Source organism: Salvelinus alpinus, chromosome 14 (assembly GCF_045679555.1).
Source record: "Salvelinus alpinus chromosome 14, SLU_Salpinus.1, whole genome shotgun sequence".
NCBI classification, from domain to species: domain Eukaryota; kingdom Metazoa; phylum Chordata; class Actinopteri; order Salmoniformes; family Salmonidae; genus Salvelinus; species Salvelinus alpinus.
Window position 1 is genome coordinate 17,928,681 of NC_092099.1, and position 17,267 is coordinate 17,945,947.

A 17,267-nucleotide genomic window follows, 5' to 3' on the forward strand; every position below is an offset into this window, starting at 1 on the left:
TTCTGACCTCGTCTTCTCTGTTCTGACCTCGTCTTCTCTGTTCTGACCTCGTCTTCTCTGTTCTGACCTAGTCTTCTCTGTTCTGACCTCGTCTTCTCTGTTCTGACCTAGTCTTCTCTGTTCTGACCTAGTCTTCTCTGTTCTGACCTCGTCTTCTCTGTTCTGACCTAGTCTTCTCTGTTCAGACCTCGTCTTCTCTGTTCTGACCTCGTCTTCTCTGTTCTGACCTAGTCTTCTCTGTTCTGACCTCGTCTTCTCTGTTCTGACCTAGTCTTCTCTGTTCTGACCTAGTCTTCTCTGTTCTGACCTAGTCTTCTCTGTTCTGACCTAGTCTTCTCTGTTCTGACCTAGTCTTCTCTGTTCTGACCTAGTCTTCTCTGTTCTGACCTAGTCTTCTCTGTTCTGACCTCGTCTTCTCTGTTCTGACCTAGTCTTCTCTGTTCTGACCTCGTCTTCTCTGTTCTGACCTAGTCTTCTCTGTTCTGACCTAGTCTTCTCTGTTCTGACCTAGTCTTCTCTGTTCTGACCTAGTCTTCTCTGTTCTGACCTAGTCTTCTCTGTTCTGACCTAGTCTTCTCTGTTCTGACCTAGTCTTCTCTGTTCTGACCTAGTCTTCTCTGTTCTGACCTCGTCTTCTCTGTTCTGACCTCGTCTTCTCTGTTCTGACCTAGTCTTCTCTGTTCTGACCTCGTCTTCTCTGTTCTGACCTAGTCTTCTCTGTTCTGACCTAGTCTTCTCTGTTCTGACCTCGTCTTCTCTGTTCTGACCTCGTCTTCTCTGTTCTGACCTCGTCTTCTCTGTTCTGACCTCGTCTTCTCTGTTCTGACCTCGTCTTCTCTGTTCTGACCTCGTCTTCTCTGTTCTGACCTCGTCTTCTCTGTTCTGACCTCGTCTTCTCTGTTCTGACCTCGTCTTCTCTGTTCTGACCTAGTCTTCTCTGTTCTGACCTAGTCTTCTCTGTTCTGACCTAGTCTTCTCTGTTCTGACCTAGTCTTCTCTGTTCTGACCTAGTCTTCTCTGTTCTGACCTAGTCTTCTCTGTTCTGACCTCGTCTTCTCTGTTCTGACCTAGTCTTCTCTGTTCTGACCTAGTCTTCTCTGTTCTGACCTAGTCTTCTCTGTTCTGACCTCGTCTTCTCTGTTCTGACCTCGTCTTCTCTGTTCTGACCTCGTCTTCTCTGTTCTGACCTAGTCTTCTCTGTTCTGACCTAGTCTTCTCTGTTCTGACCTAGTCTTCTCTGTTCTGACCTAGTCTTCTCTGTTCTGACCTAGTCTTCTCTGTTCTGACCTAGTCTTCTCTGTTCTGACCTCGTCTTCTCTGTTCTGACCTAGTCTTCTCTGTTCTGACCTAGTCTTCTCTGTTCTGACCTAGTCTTCTCTGTTCTGACCTAGTCTTCTCTGTTCTGACCTAGTCTTCTCTGTTCTGACCTAGTCTTCTCTGTTCTGACCTCGTCTTCTCTGTTTTGACCTCGTCTTCTCTGTTCTGACCTCGTCTTCTCTGTTCTGACCTCGTCTTCTCTGTTCTGACCTAGTCTTCTCTGTTCTGACCTCGTCTTCTCTGTTCTGACCTCGTCTTCTCTGTTCTGACCTCGTCTTCTCTGTTCTGACCTCGTCTTCTCTGTTCTGACCTCGTCTTCTCTGTTCTGACCTCGTCTTCTCTGTTCTGACCTCGTCTTCTCTGTTCTGACCTAGTCTTCTCTGTTCTGACCTCGTCTTCTCTGTTCTGACCTCGTCTTCTCTGTTCTGACCTCGTCTTCTCTGTTCTGACCTCGTCTTCTCTGTTCTGACCTCGTCTTCTCTGTTCTGACCTCGTCTTCTCTGTTCTGACCTCGTCTTCTCTGTTCTGACCTAGTCTTCTCTGTTCTGACCTAGTCTTCTCTGTTCTGACCTAGTCTTCTCTGTTCTGACCTAGTCTTCTCTGTTCTGACCTAGTCTTCTCTGTTCTGACCTCGTCTTCTCTGTTCTGACCTCGTCTTCTCTGTTCTGACCTCGTCTTCTCTGTTCTGACCTCGTCTTCTCTGTTCTGACCTAGTCTTCTCTGTTCTGACCTAGTCTTCTCTGTTCTGACCTCGTCTTCTCTGTTCTGACCTCGTCTTCTCTGTTCTGACCTCGTCTTCTCTGTTCTGACCTCGTCTTCTCTGTTCTGACCTCGTCTTCTCTGTTCTGACCTCGTCTTCTCTGTTCTGACCTCGTCTTCTCTGTTCTGACCTAGTCTTCTCTGTTCTGACCTAGTCTTCTCTGTTCTGACCTCGTCTTCTCTGTTCTGACCTCGTCTTCTCTGTTCTGACCTCGTCTTCTCTGTTCTGACCTCGTCTTCTCTGTTCTGACCTAGTCTTCTCTGTTCTGACCTCGTCTTCTCTGTTCTGACCTAGTCTTCTCTGTTCTGACCTAGTCTTCTCTGTTCTGACCTAGTCTTCTCTGTTCTGACCTAGTCTTCTCTGTTCTGACCTCGTCTTCTCTGTTCTGACCTCGTCTTCTCTGTTCTGACCTCGTCTTCTCTGTTCTGACCTAGTCTTCTCTGTTCTGACCTAGTCTTCTCTGTTCTGACCTAGTCTTCTCTGTTCTGACCTCGTCTTCTCTGTTCTGACCTAGTCTTCTCTGTTCTGACCTAGTCTTCTCTGTTCTGACCTCGTCTTCTCTGTTCTGACCTAGTCTTCTCTGTTCTGACCTCGTCTTCTCTGTTCTGACCTCGTCTTCTCTGTTCTGACCTCGTCTTCTCTGTTCTGACCTCGTCTTCTCTGTTCTGACCTAGTCTTCTCTGTTCTGACCTAGTCTTCTCTGTTCTGACCTAGTCTTCTCTGTTCTGACCTAGTCTTCTCTGTTCTGACCTAGTCTTCTCTGTTCTGACCTAGTCTTCTCTGTTCTGACCTAGTCTTCTCTGTTCTGACCTAGTCTTCTCTGTTCTGACCTAGTCTTCTCTGTTCTGACCTAGTCTTCTCTGTTCTGACCTAGTCTTCTCTGTTCTGACCTAGTCTTCTCTGTTCTGACCTAGTCTTCTCTGTTCTGACCTAGTCTTCTCTGTTCTGACCTCGTCTTCTCTGTTCTGACCTCGTCTTCTCTGTTCTGACCTCGTCTTCTCTGTTCTGACCTCGTCTTCTCTGTTCTGACCTCGTCTTCTCTGTTCTGACCTCGTCTTCTCTGTTCTGACCTCGTCTTCTCTGTTCTGACCTCGTCTTCTCTGTTCTGACCTCGTCTTCTCTGTTCTGACCTCGTCTTCTCTGTTCTGACCTCGTCTTCTCTGTTCTGACCTCGTCTTCTCTGTTCTGACCTCGTCTTCTCTGTTCTGACCTCGTCTTCTCTGTTCTGACCTCGTCTTCTCTGTTCTGACCTAGTCTTCTCTGTTCTGACCTAGTCTTCTCTGTTCTGACCTAGTCTTCTCTGTTCTGACCTAGTCTTCTCTGTTCTGACCTAGTCTTCTCTGTTCTGACCTCGTCTTCTCTGTTCTGACCTAGTCTTCTCTGTTCTGACCTCGTCTTCTCTGTTCTGACCTAGTCTTCTCTGTTCTGACCTCGTCTTCTCTGTTCTGACCTCGTCTTCTCTGTTCTGACCTCGTCTTCTCTGTTCTGACCTCGTCTTCTCTGTTCTGACCTCGTCTTCTCTGTTCTGACCTAGTCTTCTCTGTTCTGACCTAGTCTTCTCTGTTCTGACCTAGTCTTCTCTGTTCTGACCTAGTCTTCTCTGTTCTGACCTAGTCTTCTCTGTTCTGACCTCGTCTTCTCTGTTCTGACCTAGTCTTCTCTGTTCTGACCTAGTCTTCTCTGTTCTGACCTAGTCTTCTCTGTTCTGACCTCCTGTAGAATAGCTCCTCCTGTAGAATAGCAGCATTATTGACATGGTAACTCCAGTAGGATAGCAGCATTATTGACATGGTAACTCCTGTAGCATTATTGACATGGTAACTCCTCTAGGATAGCAGCATTATTGACATGGTAACTCCTGTAGGATAGCAGCATTATTGACATGGTAACTCCAGCAGCATTATTGACATGGTAACTCCTGTAGAATAGCAGCATTATTGACATGGTAACCCCTGTAGGATAGCAGCATTATTGACATGGTAACTCCTGTAGGATGGCAGCATTATTGACATGGTAACTCCAGTAGGATAGCAGCATTATTGACATGGTAACTCCTGTAGGATAGCAGCATTATTGGCATGGTAACTCCAGCAGCATTATTGACATGGTAACTCCAGTAGGATAGCAGCATTATTGACATGGTAACTCCTGTAGGATGGCAGCATTATTGACATGGTAACTCCAGTAGGATAGCAGCATTATTGACATGGTAACTCCAGTAGGATAGCAGCATTATTGACATGGTAACTCCAGTAGGATAGCAGCATTATTGACATGGTAACTCCAGTAGGATAGCAGCATTATTGACATGGTAACTCCAGTAGGATAGCAGCATTATTGACATGGTAACTCCAGTAGGATAGCAGCATTATTGACATGGTAACTCCTGCAGCATTATTGACATGGTAACTCCAGTAGGATGGCAGCATTATTGACATGGTAACTCCAGCAGCATTATTGACATGGTAACTCCAGCAGCATTATTGACATGGTAACTCCTGTAGGATGGCAGCATTATTGACATGGTAACTCCAGCAGCATTATTGACATGGTAACTCCAGCAGCATTATTGACATGGTAACTCCAGTAGGATAGCAGCATTATTGACATGGTAACTCCTGTAGGATGGCAGCATTATTGACATGGTAACTCCTGCAGCATTATTGACATGGTAACTCCAGTAGGATGGCAGCATTATTGACATGGTAACTCCAGCAGCATTATTGACATGGTAACTCCAGTAGGATAGCAGCATTATTGACATGGTAACTCCTGTAGGATAGCAGCATTATTGACATGGTAACTCCAGTAGGATAGCAGCATTATTGACATGGTAACTCCAGTAAGATAGCAGCATTATTGACATGGTAACTCCAGTAGGATAGCAGCATTATTGACATGGTAACTCCAGCAGCATTATTGACATGGTAACTCCTGTAGGATAGCAGCATTATTGACATGGTAACTCCAGTAGGATAGCAGCATTATTGACATGGTAACTCCAGTAAGATAGCAGCATTATTGACATGGTAACTCCAGTAGGATAGCAGCATTATTGACATGGTAACTCCAGCAGCATTATTGACATGGTAACTCCAGTAGGATGGCAGCATTATTGACATGGTAACTCCAGCATCATTATTGACATGGTAACTCCTGTAGGATGGCAGCATTATTGACATGGTAACTCCAGTAGGATAGCAGCATTATTGACATGGTAACTCCTGTAGGATGGCAGCATTATTGACATGGTAACTCCTGTAGGATGGCAGCATTATTGACATGGTAACTCCTGTAGGATAGCAGCATTATTGGCATGGTAACTCCAGCAGCATTATTGACATGGTAACTCCTGTAGGATGGCAGCATTATTGACATGGTAACTCCTGTAGGATAGCAGCATTATTGACATGGTAACTCCTGTAGGATAGCAGCATTATTGGCATGGTAACTCCAGTAGCATTATTGACATGGTAACTCCTGTAGGATAGCAGCATTATTGACATGGTAACTCCTGATGGATAGCAGCATTATTGACATGGTAACTCCTGTAGGATGGCAGCATTATTGACATGGTAACTCCAGCAGCATTATTGACATGGTAACTCCAGCAGGAGGGCAGCATTATTGACATGGTAACTCCAGCAGCATTATTGACATGGTAACTCCAGTAGCATTATTGACATGGTAACTCCAGTAGGATAGCAGCATTATTGACATGGTAACTCCAGTAGGATAGCAGCATTATTGACATGGTAACTCCAGCAGCATTATTGACATGGTAACTCCTGTAGGATAGCAGCATTATTGACATGGTAACTCCTGTAGGATAGCAGCATTATTGACATGGTAACTCCAGTAGGATAGCAGCATTATTGACATGGTAACTCCTGTAGAATAGCAGCATTATTGACATGGTAACTCCAGTAGGATAGCAGCATTATTGACATGGTAACTCCTGTAGGATGGCAGCATTATTGACATGGTAACTCCAGTAGGATAGCAGCATTATTGACATGGTAACTCCAGTAGGATAGCAGCATTATTGACATGGTAACTCCAGTAGGATAGCAGCATTATTGACATGGTAACTCCAGCAGCATTATTGACATGGTAACTCCAGTAGGATAGCAGCATTATTGACATGGTAACTCCTGTAGGATTTCATATCTGATTACCTACAGTTCATCCCCCATGTGAATACCTGATTACCTACAGTTCATCCCCCCATGTGAATACCTGATTACCTACAGTTCATCCCCCATGTGAATACCTGATTACCTACAGTACATCCCCCATGTGAATTCCTGATTACCTACAGTTCATCCCCCCATGTGAATACCTGATTACTTACAGTTCATCCCCCATGTGAATACCTGATTACCTATAGTTCATCCCCCATGTGAATTCCTGATTACCTACAGTTCATCCCCCCATGTGAATACCTGATTACTTATAGTTCACCCCCCATGTGAATACCTGATTACCTACAGTTCATCCCCCATGTGAATACCTGATTACCTATAGTTCATCCCCCATGTGAATACCTGATTACCTACAGTTCATCCCCCCATGTGAATACCTGATTACCTACAGTTCATCCCCCATGTGAATTCCTGATTACCTAAAGTTCATCCCCCATGTGAATACCTGATTACCTACAGTTCATCCCCCCATGTGAATACCTGATTACCTACAGTTCATCCCCCATGTGAATACCTGATTACCTACAGTTCATCCCCCATGTGAATTCCTGATTACCTACAGTTCATCCCCCATGTGAATACCTGATTACCTACAGTTCATCCCCCCATGTGAATTCCTGATTACCTACAGTTCATCCCCCCCATGTGAATACCTGATTACCTACAGTTCATCCCCCCCATGTGAATACCTGATTACCTGCAGTTCATCCCCCCCATGTGAATACCTGATTACCTGCAGTTCATCCCCCCCATGTGAATACCTGATTACCTACAGTTCATCCCCCCATGTGAATACCTGATTACCTGCAGTTCACCCCCCCCATGTGAATACCTGATTACCTACAGTTCATCCCCCCATGTGAATTCCTGATTACCTACAGTTCATCCCCCCATGTGAATACCTGATTACCTACAGTTCATCCCCCCATGTGAATACCTGATTACCTACAGTTCATCCCCCCCATGTGAATACCTGATTACCTATAGTTCATCCCCCATGTGAATACCTGATTACCTATAGTTCATCCCCCATGTGAATACCTGATTACCTACAGTTCATCCCCCCATGTGAATACCTGATTACCTACAGTTCATCCCCCATGTGAATACCTGATTACCTACAGTTCATCCCCCATGTGAATACCTGATTGACTGAAGTTCATCCCCCATGTGAATACCTGATTGACTGAAGTTCATCCCCTATGTGAATAACCCCATCCAGACCCATGATGCCTGCTGCTGAGTAATTAACTCGATAAAGAGAACAAAAAGTTTTACCAAACCTGAAAAATCCATTTGCTTTTCTGTCTCAAAAGTGCAAATTATTTTCACTAACCTCTCTCTCTCCCTCTCCCTCTCTCTCTCCACCTAGCTGCCCAGAGCGAGGAGCGTGAGTGTGCCTTCAACGACCAGCAGCAGCAGTATGAGGAGCAGCGTGTGGGAGCAGTGGGAGGAGGAGCAGGAGGAGGAGACTGGCCTATGACCAGAGAGAATACTACTATACGCTGCAGTAAGGGCTCTCGATGCTATGGCCTGTGGGAGAAGACTAGAGACGGGAACATACACCTTGTCAAACAGGGTACGTCTGCTCTCTCAATACACACACTCACTAGAGACCTGGTCAAACAGGGTACGTCTGTCCTGTCCTGTCCGTCTGTCCGTCTGTCCGTCTGTCCGCCTGTCCGTCTGTCTGTGTCTGTCTGTCTGTCTGTCTGTCTGTCTGTCTGTCTGTCTGTCTGTCTGTCTGTCTGTCTGTCTGGTGTTTGTTCTTCACTGGTTGCCCTTTTCTTGTGGCAACAGGTCTCACATCTTGCTGCTCTGATGTCACACTGTGGTATTTCACCCAGTAGATGTGGGAGTTTATCAAAATCGGGTTTGTTTTCTAATTCTTTGTGTGTCTGTGTAATCTGAGGGAAATATGTGTCTCTAATATGGTCATACATTTGGCAGGTTAGGAAGTGCAGCTCAGTTTCCACCTCGTTTTGTTGGCAGTGTGCACATAGCCTGTCTTCTCTTGACAGCCATGTCTGCCTACGGCGGCCTTTCTCAATAGCAAGGCTATGCTCACTGAGTCTGTACATAGTCAAAGCTTTCCTTAAGTTTGGGTCAGTCACAGTGGTCAGGTATTCTGCCACTGTGTACTCTCTGTTTAGGGGCAAATAGCATTCTAGTTTGCTCTGTTTTTTGTTAATTCTTTCCAATGTGTCAAGTAATTATCTTTTTGTTTTCTCATGATTTGGTTGGGTCTAATTGTGTTGCTGTCCTGGGGCTCTGTGGAGTTTGTTTGTGTTTGTGAACAGAGCCACAGGACCAGCTTGCTTAGGGGACTCTTCTCCAGGTTCATCTCTCTGTAGGTGATGGCTTTGTTATGGAAGGTTTGGGAATCGCTTCCTTTTAGGTGGTTGTAGAATTTAACGGCTCTTTTCTGGATTTTGATAATTAGCGGGTATCGGCTTAATTCTGCTCTGCATTATTTGGTGTTTAACGTTGTACACCGAGGATATTTTTGCAGAATTCTGCATGCAGAGTCTTAATTTGGTATTTGTCCCATTTTGTGAATTCTTGGTTGGTCTCTGTCTGCCTCTCTGTCTCTTTCTGTCTCACTCACTCACTCACTCACTCACTCACTCACTCACTCACTCACTCACTCACTCACTCACTCACTCACTCACTCACTCACTCACTCACTCACTCACTCACTCACTCACTCACTCACTCACTCACTCTGTGACCCACACAGTGTATATAATCAAAGGCAAAACACACACAGTCACATCCTGTCCGCAGCAGTCTCTCATCCTCCTCTCTCCTCCTCCTGTCCGCAGCAGTCTCTCATCCTCCTCTCTCTTCTCCTGTCCGCAGCAGTCTCTCATCCTCCTCTCTCACATCCTGTCCGCAGCAGTCTCTCATCCTCCTCTCTCTCCTCCTGTCTGCAGCAGTCTCTCATCCTCCTCTCTCTCCTCCTGTCCGCAGCAGTCTCTCATCCTCCTCTCTCTCCTCCTGTCCGCAGCAGTCTCTCATCCTCCTCTCTCTCCTCCTCCTGTCCGCAGCAGTCTCTCATCCTCCTGTCCGCAGCAGTCTCTCATCCTCCTCTCTCTCCTCCTGTCCGCAGCAGTCTCTCATCCTCCTCTCTCTCCTCCTGTCTGCAGCAGTCTCTCATCCTCCTCTCTCTCCTCCTGTCCGCAGCAGTCTCTCATCCTCCTCTCTCCTCCTCCTGTCCGCAGCAGTCTCTCATCCTCCTCTCTCTCCTCCTGTCCGCAGCAGTCTCTCATCCTCCTCTCTCTCCTCCTGTCCGCAGCAGTCTCTCATCCTCCTCTCTCTCCTCCTGTCCGCAGCAGTCTCTCATCCTCCTCTCTCTCCTCCTGTCCGCAGCAGTCTCTCATCCTCCTCTCTCTCCTCCTCCAGGATGCTGGACTCACATCGGGGACCAGCAGGAGTGCCATGACGACCGTTGCGTGGTTACCACCACTCCGTCTCAGATTCAGAACGGGACCTACAGGTTCTGCTGCTGCAGTACCAACATGTGTAACGTCAACTTCACCGAGGACTTCCCCCCGCCCAGCCCCACCTCTGCTCAGCTATGTACGTACCATAACCCCTGACCCTCTGCCCAGCCCCACCTCTGCTCAGCTATGTACGTACCATAACCCCTGACCCTCTGCCCAGCCCCACCTCTGCTCAGCTATGTACGTACCATAACCCCTGACCCTCCGCCCAGCCCCACCTCTGTACAGCTATGTACGTACCATAACCCCTGACCCTCCGCCCAGCCCCACCTCTGCTCAGCTATGTACGTACCATAACCCCTGACACTTAACCTCTGACCCTCCGCCCAGCCCCACCTCTGCACAGCTATGTAAGTACGATGACACTTAACCTCTAACCCCTGACCCCCCGCCCAGCCCCACCTCTGCACAGCTATGTACGTACCATAACCCCTGACCCTTAACCCCTGACCCCCCGCCCAGCCCCACCTCTGCACAGCGTTGTACGTACCATAACCCCTGACCCTCCGCCCAGCCCCACCTCTGCACAGCTATGTACGTACCATAACCCCTGACCCTTAACCTCTAACCCCTGACCCTCCGCCCAGCCCCACCTCTGCACAGCTATGTAAGTACCATAACCCCTGACCCTCCGCCCAGCCCCACCTCTGCACAGCTATGTACGTACCATAACCCCTGACCCTCCGCCCAGCCCCACCTCTGCACAGCTATGTACGTACCATAACCCCTGACCCCCCGCCCAGCCCCACCTCTGCACAGCTATGTACGTACCATAACCCCTGACGCTTAACCTCTAACCCTGACCCTCCGCCCAGCCCCACCTCTGCACAGCTATGTACGTACCATAACCCCTGACGCTTAACCTCTAACCCCTGACCCTCCGCCCAGCCCCACCTCTGCACAGCTATGTAAGTACCATAACCCCTGACACTTAACCTCTAACCCCTGACCCTCCGCCCAGCCCCACCTCTGCACAGCTATGTAAGTACCATAACCCCTGACACTTAACCTCTAACCCCTGACCCTCCGCCCAGCCCCACCTCTGCACAGCTATGTACGTACCATAACCCCTGACGCTTAACCTCTAACCCTGACCCTCTGCCCAGCCCCACCTCTGCACAGCTATGTACGTACCATAACCCCTGACACTTAACCTCTAACCCCTGACCCTCCGCCCAGCCCCACCTCTGCACAGCTATGTACGTACCATAACCCCTGACGCTTAACCTCTAACCCCTGACCCTCCGCCCAGCCCCACCTCTGCACAGCTATGTAAGTACCATAACCCCTGACACTTAACCTCTAACCCCTGACCCTCCGCCCAGCCCCACCTCTGCACAGCTATGTAAGTACCATAACCCCTGACACTTAACCTCTAACCCCTGACCCTCCGCCCAGCCCCACCTCTGCACAGCTATGTACGTACCATAACCCCTGACGCTTAACCTCTAACCCCTGACCCTCCGCCCAGCCCCACCTCTGTACAGCTATGTACGTACCATAACCCCTGACCCTTAACCTCTAACCCCTGACCCTCCGCCCAGCCTCTCTGTAAAGCCATTCTGCTCAGCCTTGTAGCTAGAAGATGGTATTATCATATCACTGTGACTGACGACTGAAACATTTGGCTCAGCCACAAGAATCTTAACGGCCATTTTGAACCCATTGAGTGAGTATTAGGTCAAATAACAGCCGAAGGAGAGAGGATGTTAAGGTGGAAGAATAGAGAGCAATGTGCTCACCATGTTACTGTGTCCTCTGTCTCATTGTTCTGATTAGATCCTGTCTCTATTTATAACCAGGACTGAGAGACTGTCTCTTTGTTCTGATTAGATCCTGTCTCTATTTATAACCAGGACTGAGAGACTGTCTCATTGTTCTGATTAGATCCTGTCTGTCTCTATTTATAACCAGGACTGAGAGACTGTCTCATTGTTCTGATTAGATCCTGTCTCTATTTATAACCAGGACTGAGAGACTGTTATTTTGTTCTGATTAGATCCTGTCTGTCTCTATTTATAACCAGGACTGAGAGACTGTTATGTTGTTCTGGTTAGCATGAGCTGTGTATTGGTCTGTTTACATCAGCCTCTGACATCACGCTGTGTATTGGTCTGTTTACATCAGCCTCTGACATCATGCTGTGTATTGATTGGTCTGTTTACATCAGCCTCTGACATCACGCTGTGTATTGGTCTGTTTACATCAGCCTCTGACATCATGCTGTGTATTGATTGGTCTGTTTACATCAGCCTCTGACATCATGCTGTGTGTTGGTCTGTTTACATCAGCCTCTGACATCATGCTGTGTATTGGTCTGTTTACATCAGCCTCTGACATCATGCTGTGTATTGATTGGTCTGTTTACATCAGCCTCTGACATCACGCTGTGTATTGGTCTGTTTACATCAGCATCTGACATCATGCTGTGTATTGGTCTGTTTACATCAGCCTCTGACATCATACTGTGTATTGGTCTGTTTACATCAGCCTCTGACATCATGCTGTGGGATATCTTTCTAATCCTGTTAATTTGTTTAATAATTCTGCATATTTAGTGGGACTTCTTGGTTCAGGTGAGTTTCCTAGCCAGGTAGAACTCATTGTGGAGGGTTGTGTGCTGGTTCTTTTCGGTGTGAGGGTCAGTGTGGTAGCTTTATGCTGGGTTTCTATAGACCTACCCAGGGAGTCTGCTTGGCAGCACAATGCCCGTCTCCGTAGAGCTGCTGCAGAGAGAGAGAGAGACTAGAGAGACAGACTAGAGAGAGAGACGGGAGAACCTGGAGGGTGCTGGTGGCCTCCACACAGAACCTGGCTCCGCTTCTCCCTCCGTTTCTCCCTGCACTCTCTCTCACTCCCCAACAACACTACGGAGACACACTGCCTGATGGAGTCTAACAGAACAACACTACTGGGTAATACTGCCTGATGGAGTCTAACAGAACAACACTACTGGTAATACTGCCTGATGGAGTCTAACAGAACAACACTACTGAGTAATACTGCCTGATGGAGTCTAACAGAACAACACTACTGGGTAATACTGCCTGATGGAGTCTAACAGAACAACACTACTGAGTAATACTGCCTGATGGTGTCTAACAGAACAACACTACTGGGTAATACTGCCTGATGGAGTCTATCAGAACAACACTACTGAGTAATACTGCCTGATGGAGTCTAACAGAACAACACTACTGGGTAATACTGCCTGATGGAGTCTAACAGAACAACACTACTGGGTAATACTGCCTGATGGAGTCTATCAGAACAACACTACTGAGTAATACTGCCTGATGGAGTCTAACAGAACAACACTACTGGGTAATACTGCCTGATGGAGTCTAATAGAACAACACTACTGGGTAATACTGCCTGATGGAGTCTAACAGAACAACACTACTGGGTAATACTGCCTGATGGAGTCTAACAGAACAACACTACTGGTTAATACTGCCTGATGGAGTCTAACAGAACAACACTACTGGGTAATACTGCCTGATGGAGTCTAACAGAACAACACTACTGGGTAATACTGCCTGATGGAGTCTAACAGAACAACACTACTGGGTAATACTGCCTGATGGAGTCTAACAGAACAACACTACTGGGTAATACTGCCTGATGGAGTCTAACAGAACAACACTACTGGGTAATACTGCCTGATGGAGTCTAACAGAACAACACTACTGGGTAATACTGCCTGATGGAGTCTAACAGAACAACACTACTGGGTAATACTGCCTGATGGAGTCTAACAGAACAACACTACTGGGTAATACTGCCTGATGGAGTCTAACAGAACAACACTACTGGGTAATACTGCCTGATGGAGTCTAACAGAACAACACTACTGGTTAATACTGCCTGATGGAGTCTAACAGAACAACACTACTGGGTAATACTGCCTGATGGAGTCTAACAGAACAACACTACTGGGTAATACTGCCTGATGGAGTCTAACAGAACAACACTACTGGGTAATACTGCCTGATGGAGTCTAACAGAACAACACTACTGGGTAATACTGCCTGATGGAGTCTAACAGAACAACACTACTGGGTAATACTGCCTGATGGAGTCTAACAGAACAACACTACTGGGTAATACTGCCTGATGGAGTCTATCAGAACAACACTACTGGGTAATACTGCCTGATGGAGTCTAACAGAACAACACTACTGAGTAATACTGCCTGATGGAGTCTAACAGAACAACACTACTGAGTAATACTGCCTGATGGAGTCTAACAGAACAACACTACTGGGTAATACTGCCTGATGGAGTCTAACAGAACAACACTACTGGTTAATACTGCCTGATGGAGTCTAACAGAACAACACTACTGGGTAATACTGCCTGATGGAGTCTAACAGAACAACACTACTGGGTAATACTGCCTGATGGAGTCTAACAGAACAACACTACTGGGTAATACTGCCTGATGGAGTCTAACAGAACAACACTACTGAGTAATACTGCCTGATGGAGTCTAACAGAACAACACTACTGAGTAATACTGCCTGATGGAGTCTAACAGAACAACACTACTGAGTAATACTGCCTGATGGAGTCTAACAGAACAACACTACTGGGTAATACTGCCTGATGGAGTCTAACAGAACAACACTACTGGGTAATACTGCCTGATGGAGTCTAACAGAACAACACTACTGAGTAATACTGCCTGATGGAGTCTAACAGAACAACACTATTGAGTAATACTGCCTGATGGAGTCTAACAGAACAACACTACTGAGTAATACTGCCTGATGGAGTCTAACAGAACAACACTACTGGTAATACTGCCTGATGGAGTCTAACAGAACAACACTACTGGGTAATACTGCCTGATGGAGTCTAACAGAACAACACTACTGGTAATACTGCCTGATGGAGTCTAACAGAACAACACTACTGGGTAATACTGCCTGATGGAGTCTAACAGAACAACACTACTGAGTAATACTGCCTGATGGAGTCTAACAGAACAACACTACTGAGTAATACTGCCTGATGGAGTCTAACAGAACAACACTACTGGGTAATACTGCCTGATGGAGTCTAACAGAACAACACTACTGAGTAATACTGCCTGATGGAGTCTAACAGAACAACACTACTGAGTAATACTGCCTGATGGAGTCTAACAGAACAACACTACTGGGTAATACTGCCTGATGGAGTCTAATAGAACAACACTACTGGGTAATACTGCCTGATGGAGTCTATCAGAACAACACTACTGGGTAATACTGCCTGATGGAGTCTAACAGAACAACACTACTGAGTAATACTGCCTGATGGAGTCTAACAGAACAACACTACTGAGTAATACTGCCTGATGGAGTCTAACAGAACAACACTACTGGGTAATACTGCCTGATGGAGTCTAACAGAACAACACTACTGGGTAATACTGCCTGATGGAGTCTAACAGAACAACACTACTGAGTAATACTGCCTGATGGAGTCTAACAGAACAACACTACTGAGTAATACTGCCTGATGGAGTCTAACAGAACAACACTACTGGGTAATACTGCCTGATGGAGTCTAACAGAACAACACTACTGGGTAATACTGCCTGATGGAGTCTAACAGAACAACACTACTGGTAATACTGCCTGATGGAGTCTAACAGAACAACACTACTGGGTAATACTGCCTGATGGAGTCTAACAGAACAACACTACTGGGTAATACTGCCTGATGGAGTCTAACAGAACAACACTACTGGGTAATACTGCCTGATGGAGTCTAACAGAACAACACTACTGGGTAATACTGCCTGATGGAGTCTAACAGAACAACACTACTGGGTAATACTGCCTGATGGAGTCTAACAGAACAACACTACTGGGTAATACTGCCTGATGGAGTCTAACAGAACAACACTACTGAGTAATACTGCCTGATGGAGTCTAACAGAACAACACTACTGGGTAATACTGCCTGATGGAGTCTAACAGAACAACACTACTGAGTAATACTGCCTGATGGAGTCTAACAGAACAACACTACTGAGTAATACTGCCTGATGGAGTCTAACAGAACAACACTACTGGGTAATACTGCCTGATGGAGTCTAACAGAACAACACTACTGAGTAATACTGCCTGATGGAGTCTAACAGAACAACACTACTGGGTAATACTGCCTGATGGAGTCTAACAGAACAACACTACTGAGTAATACTGCCTGATGGAGTCTAACAGAACAACACTACTGGGTAATACTGCCTGATGGAGTCTAACAGAACAACACTACTGGGTAATACTGCCTGATGGAGTCTAACAGAACAACACTACTGGGTAATACTGCCTGATGGAGTCTAACAGAACAACACTACTGGGTAATACTGCCTGATGGAGTCTAACAGAACAACACTACTGGGTAATACTGCCTGATGGAGTCTAACAGAACAACACTACTGGTAATACTGTGAGAAATGGGCATCCTGAGGAATCAATGGTTGTGTCTGAGTCAGTAGGAAGTAGTTATGTGTCTGTCTTGCCCTTCCCTGCTCTGTTCCATGTAAAAACAGGTTCACTTTCTGCATCCTAAATAGTCAGAATGCTGGTTTGATGAATAGTCCTCCAACACAATGTGGCGACAGCCATATTGTTCTGGGTTGCAGGCAGGCAGACAGGCAGGCAGACAGGAAGGCAGACAGGAAGGCAGACAGGAAGGCAGACAGGAAGGCAGACAGGAAGGCAGACAGGAAGGCAGACAGGCAGGCAGGCAGGCGGGCGGGCGGGCGGGCGGGCGGGCGGGCGGGCGGGCGGACGGACGAGGTCTAGCTGTGTTTGCAGGTCAGGAATATTAAAAAGGAACCCAAGGCCTAAAGTCTGGGGTTTTTACCTCGAGTCACGACTCCATTCAGATTAACCTGGTTTTGTCCAAAAAGACAAGGTGTGTGTCAATGGCACCCTATTCCCTATATAGGGTTCTGGTCTAAAGTAGTACACTATATAGGGAATAGGGTTCTGGTCTAAAGTACACTATATAGGGAATAGGGTTCTGGTCAAAAGTAGTGCACTATATAGGGAATAGGGTTCTGGTCAAAAGTAGTGCACTATATAGGGAATAGGGTTCTGGTGAAAAGTAGTGCACTATATAGGGAATAGGGTTCTGGTCAAAAGTAGTGCACTATATAGGGAATAGGGTTCTGGTGAAAAGTAGTGCACTATATAGGGAATAGGGTTCTGGTCAAAAGTAGTGCACTATATAGGGAATAGGGTTCTGGTCAAAAGTAGTGCACTATATAGGGAATAGGGTTCTGGTCAAAAGTAGTGCACTATATAGGGAATAGGGTTCTGGTCAAAAGTAGTGCACTATATAGGGTTCTGGTCAAAAGTAGTGCACTATATAGGGAATAGGGTTCTGGTCTAAAGTACACTATATAGGGAATAGGGTTCTCGTCAAAAGTAGTGCACTATATAGGGAATAGGGTTCTGGTCAAAAGTAGTGCACTAT

At 46.6% G+C, this 17,267-nt stretch overlaps 1 protein-coding gene across 1 annotated transcript in view; it reads left to right on the forward strand.

Moving 5' to 3' along the window:
- Positions 1 to 17,267, forward strand: part of bmpr2b (bone morphogenetic protein receptor, type II b (serine/threonine kinase)) — a 164,820-nt gene that overhangs the window by 49,838 nt on the left and 97,715 nt on the right. Inside the window, exons 2-3 of the mRNA XM_071340694.1 lie at positions 7,655 to 7,861; positions 9,688 to 9,864. Of these exons, the coding sequence (XP_071196795.1) occupies positions 7,655 to 7,861; positions 9,688 to 9,864 (384 nt within the window). The remainder of the gene's footprint in view (positions 1 to 7,654; positions 7,862 to 9,687; positions 9,865 to 17,267) is intronic.